The 5,033-nt window shown below is 50.9% G+C and overlaps 1 protein-coding gene across 2 annotated transcripts in view; it reads left to right on the plus strand.

Annotated features, from left to right (window-relative positions):
- Window positions 1–5,033, plus strand: part of RYR1 (ryanodine receptor 1) — a 117,724-nt gene that overhangs the window by 13,787 nt on the left and 98,904 nt on the right. For both annotated transcript variants that reach the window (XM_007471074.1, XM_007471073.1), the window contains exons 13-16: window positions 74–269; window positions 4,038–4,173; window positions 4,256–4,351; window positions 4,438–4,556. In XM_007471074.1, coding sequence (XP_007471136.1) covers window positions 74–269; window positions 4,038–4,173; window positions 4,256–4,351; window positions 4,438–4,556 — 547 coding nt within the window. The remainder of the gene's footprint in view (window positions 1–73; window positions 270–4,037; window positions 4,174–4,255; window positions 4,352–4,437; window positions 4,557–5,033) is intronic.

The raw sequence follows: 5,033 nt of genomic DNA on the forward strand, positions 1-5,033 counted from the left end.
GGGGGGGGGGGGGGGGGCGCGGGACCCTCACAGTGTCACGGACCGTCACTGATTAAGTGCGCGGTCTCCGCAGGGGCCTGGACAGCTTCAGCGGAAAGCCGAGGGGCTCGGGGTCTCCGGCTGGCACAGCACTGCCTCTCGAGGGCGTCATCCTGAGCCTGCAGGACCTCATCGGCTACTTCGAGCCACCCTCCGAGGAGTTGCAGCATGAGGAGAAGCAGGGCAAGCTGCGCAGCCTGCGCAACCGCCAGAGCCTCTTCCAGGAGGAGGTGAGGCCGCGGCCGGGGAGGGCGGGGTCTGTGGGCGCGGGGTCGGAGCCTTCAGAGGGGCGGAGCCTGCCGGACCCGGGGAAGCAGTGGTCTGAGAGGGGGCGGGGCAGGTGGAGGGGCAGGAGGAAGTTCCTGGCCTGGCTGAACAGGGCGGGGAGGCGGGTCTTAGGGGACACGCGAGGGGGCGGAGCCTTGAAGCGGGTCCGGAGTGGGTTGGTGGGCGAGGCTTTGGTGAGGGGCGGGGCCTGTGAGAGCAAAGTGGAACCGGAGCCTGGAGGCGGGGGCAGGACTTGTTCCCTCTCCTGGGAGGACGGGGCGGGGTGAAGGTAAACTCTGGGTCAAGGCAAGTCAGTGGAGGCAAGGCCTGGGAAGAAGCCCGAGGCTGAGCTACTAGACTCAGGAGGCGGTGTCTGTAGGGGTAGGGCCTGCGGAGTGGGAGGACAGAACCAGAGTGGGGCATGGTGGGGGGCAGGGCCAGAGAGGTGGGCTTTTGGGTGGGAGGATAGTGTAGGGCGCGACCTCAGCTTGGGTCAGAGGCTGGGGGTCTGTGTGTTATGAGAGGAGACGTGGTGGGCTCCGCTCAGCACGTAGTCTGAGTGCGAGGGGCCGAGAGGGGTGGAAAACTGGGGCTGTACAAAGGTCCGGGGTCTGCTGTCTCCTCAGGGTGATTGGGGAGCATGTTCATTTAAAGTCTTCCAAGTTGGCCCTGCCCCTCTCCAGGGGCTCCCATTGTGATGGGGGTGGCAGACCTAGAAATGATGATAGTAACAACAACAAAACTTACTAAGGGAGTGGGATTAGTATATGCAAAGTGTTTAGAACAGTAACAGCACAGAGTAGATGCTATATAAGTGTCAGTGGTTATTGTTACTGTGAATTTAGCCCTTACTGTGTGTTATGGGTGTTATATACCTGACATCCTCCCCATAACCCCATGGGGGGTTGTAATTCCCATATTACAGATGGGTCACTGAAGCGCAGAGAGACTAAATAACAGCCATTGCTGAACAAATATACCAGGGGGGATATAGCTGTCAAGAAAACAGACAACAATCCCTGCTCTTAGGGAGTTGACGTGGGGCGGGAGAATAAATGAGCAATAAAATAGGATTATGTGGTATATTAGATGATGATGAGGAGAAAAACAAAGCAGGGCAGAGACTTCCCTGGTGGTCCAGTGGTTAAGAATCCACCTTCCAAAGCAGGGGACGCGGGTTCGATCCCTGGTGGGGGAACTGAGATCCCACATGCCACGGGGCAACTAAGCCTGTGCGCTGTAGAGCCCACGTGCTGTAACTACTGAGCCTGTGCGCTCTGGAGCCCGCGTGCCACAACTAGAGAGAAGCCCACATGCCACAACGAAAGATCCTGCATGCTGCAACAAAGATCCTGCAGCTAGGTCCCGCAACTAAGACACTACGCAGCCAAACAAATAAATATTTAAAAAAAGGAAAAAAAAGCAGGGCAGCGGTAGGGAGTGCTGGGGTTGTTGCAGTTTAAAATACAGTAGTCAGGGAGGGTCACGTAAATGAAGAGAGGCAGCCCTGTGTACACCTGAGGGAGGGACAGAGAGGAGATAGAGCAAGTACACGGACCATGAAGTGGGAGTGTGCCTGGCAGCTTCCAGAATAGCAAGGAGGCCGGGATGACTGGAACTGGGTGAGCTAGGGGAAGAGTGGGAGGAGATGAGCACAGAGAGGTGACAAAGGCCAGGCCATGGTGAGGACTTGCGGTTTGGGAGCCACAGAAAGGTTAGGTCTTTGAACGTCACAACGAGTTAGGGGCAGAGCCACTGTGTGTGACTCCAACTGGTTGTGCTCTCTACTACAATGCACTGCATCTCTTACTACGGGCCCAGGATAGTAGATACAGCAATTATCATAGCAGCCCAGTTATCCACCACCACTGGAATGAATCCACAAATGTGACATATCCGTATGATGGCTATGGATACTACTCAGCAATGAAAATGAACAAATGACAACCCCATGAAACAATGCTCTTAATCTTAAAGCGTAATATTGAGAGAATTCCCTGGTGGTCAAATGGTTGGGACTTGGCACTTTCACTGCCAAGGTCTCGGTTCGATCCCTAGTCAGGGAACTGAGATCCTGCAAGCCGCTCAGTGCGGCCAAATAAATAAATAGAAAAAAAAAATTTTTTTTAAAGTAATGTTGAGCAAAAGAATCCATGTGCAAAAGAATACTTACTGTACATCTCAAGTTCAAAAACAGGCAAAATTTTACTAGACTGTTTATGAATGCATGCATGGGTAGTAAAAATAGAAAAACAAGGAAAGGATTTCCATAAAAGTCAGGATAACGGTTATCCCTAGCAGAGAGGGTTGTGTAACAGGAGGGGCATCGAGGTACTTCTGGGAGGCTAGCAATGCTCTCTTTCTTGACCTGGGTCATGGTTACACAAGTGTTCTTTCATATTTATTTGTTAAGCCATATACATTTGATCTTTATTATTTCCAGATTCTGTATTTGCAAATATGCCTACTTGCTAAAATTTATTTGTAACCTCCAAAACGATGCTTGCAGAATATTTGTAGTCATTTGTGGACACGTGCAGAGAGGCAAAAAATTTAAGTCATTTGATCTTGTGTTTCCAGTTGAGGTTGAACAAGGCGACGATCTGCCTTGTTATTTCAGCTCTCACCTGTAAGCAAGTGTCCTTTTCGTGGTGTATTTAGTGCCATGCTTTTCACATTTTTGTGCCTTTTGTTAATTTCACTGATTAAAATGGCCCCTAAGCACAGTGGCGAAGTGTTCCTAAGTGCAAGAAGGCTGTGATGTGCCTTACTGAGAAAATATGTGTTAAAGAAAAGCTTCACTGAAGCATGAGTTACAGTGCTGTTGGTTGTGAGTTTAATGTTAATGAATCAACATCTATTAAATTAGTGTCTTTAAACAGAAACGCACCTAAAATGAGAGTGTGTATTGATTGATTGATGAAAATGTTGTGCTCAGAGACTCAGAGAAACCCCCTGTGTTTCCCCTGGGAGCCTTCGTTCTCAGGATTCACTCAGTGCTCATGGCGACTTTACAGAACCTAACTACTACGAAAAGCAAGAACAGACTGTATATGTTTTTGTTTTTGTTTTTGTTTTTTTTTGCGGTACGCGGGCCTCTCACTGTTGTGGCCTCTCCCATTGTGGAGCACAGGCTCCGGACGTGCAGGCTCAGCGGCCGTGCCTCACGGGCCCAGCCGCTCCACGGCATGTGGGATCTTCCCGGACTGGGGCACGAACCCGTGTCCCCTGCATCAGCAGGCGGACTCTCAACCACTGCGCCACCAGGGAAGCCCTAGACTTTATATGTTTTATGTGCTTTTCTGTATGTCTGTTATAATTCAAAATAAAAGAAGACAAAGGTTAAAATGTTTTTTAAAAAAGAAAGAGACAGAAGGCAAAAATCCCTCTGATGGTTGGTGTGGAGAGTGAGCTGGGCCAATGGGACCAGGAGTAGGGTCCTTGGAGGTGGAAAGGAAGGAAAGAAAATACTGGAAGGAGAAACACAGATTCAGTCCAGATGTTAATAGGGATGTATTATGTTGGGACAGAGGCAGAGTGCGACAAGGCCAGGTCTGGAGAGCCGAGGAGGAGGGAGTTGGGAGTGAAGGTGCACACAGATGGCTCTGGTTTCCATCTGGGGACACCCAGTCACGAGGTGTTGAAGGAATATGAATTAGCAAGTCCAAGAAAGGCAAGGAAGGGAGGGCCTGGGATTCCTGTGATGAAATCCCCTCTTTTCTCTACCCCAGGGGATGCTCTCCCTGGTACTGAACTGCATCGACCGCCTAAATGTTTACACCACTGCTGCCCACTTTGCCGAATTTGCCGGGGAGGAGGCAGCCGAGTCCTGGAAAGAGATTGTGAACCTGCTCTATGAAATCCTGGGTGAGGGGCCCCAGACTTGACTCCCCCTAGAGCACCCCAGGTTCCCAGTCCTACTGGGTCTGACCCCTCTCTCCACCCTCAGCCTCTCTGATCCGTGGCAATCGTGCCAACTGTGCCCTCTTCTCCAACAACCTGGATTGGCTGGTCAGCAAGCTGGATCGGCTGGAGGCCTCCTCAGGTAGGAGAACCCAGGCGGAGGGGATGGGGTCTTGTGGGGACGGGAGGGCTGCAGTCACTTCACCTCTCACTCTGATCCCTGTGCAGGGATCCTGGAGGTGCTGTACTGTGTCCTGATTGAGAGTCCCGAGGTCCTGAACATCATCCAGGAGAACCACATCAAGTCCATCATCTCCCTCCTGGACAAGCATGGGAGGAACCACAAGGTTGACTTCTCATCCCTGACCTCTTATCCCCTGAATGCTGAACCCTGACCTTTCCCCATGGCCCTCGAATTGCCCCCACTTCCCCATCTTATCTCTTACCTGGACTTCTCTACCACAAGCTTCCATCTCAACACAAAGGTCTCAAACTCATGGTTCTTCAATGGGTTCTGGGCCACAGATGTGCTTCATTAGCTCTTTGAAGTATTTTTTCAGTTTCTAATTTTGTAGCCTTTAGGGGCGCTGCATAGACACTCTCCAGTTTGCCCCAAGTGCCACTGGTTCCCACTGAATTACTTCTAACCACTTCACATATTTACATTATCTACCTGGCCCCTGAAGACGCACGTTTGCAACCTCCACTGATCTAAACCTCATCTTTATCCCCGTGCTCTCTCCCTGACCGACCCTTTCACTCTTCCCACTGACTAATGACCTCTTACCCCAGTCTTTTTTTTTTTTTTTTTTTTTTTTTTTTTT

This window comes from Lipotes vexillifer, unplaced genomic scaffold (genome assembly GCF_000442215.2).
Source record: "Lipotes vexillifer unplaced genomic scaffold, Lipotes_vexillifer_v1.1 scaffold182, whole genome shotgun sequence".
Lineage (NCBI taxonomy): Eukaryota > Metazoa > Chordata > Mammalia > Artiodactyla > Lipotidae > Lipotes > Lipotes vexillifer.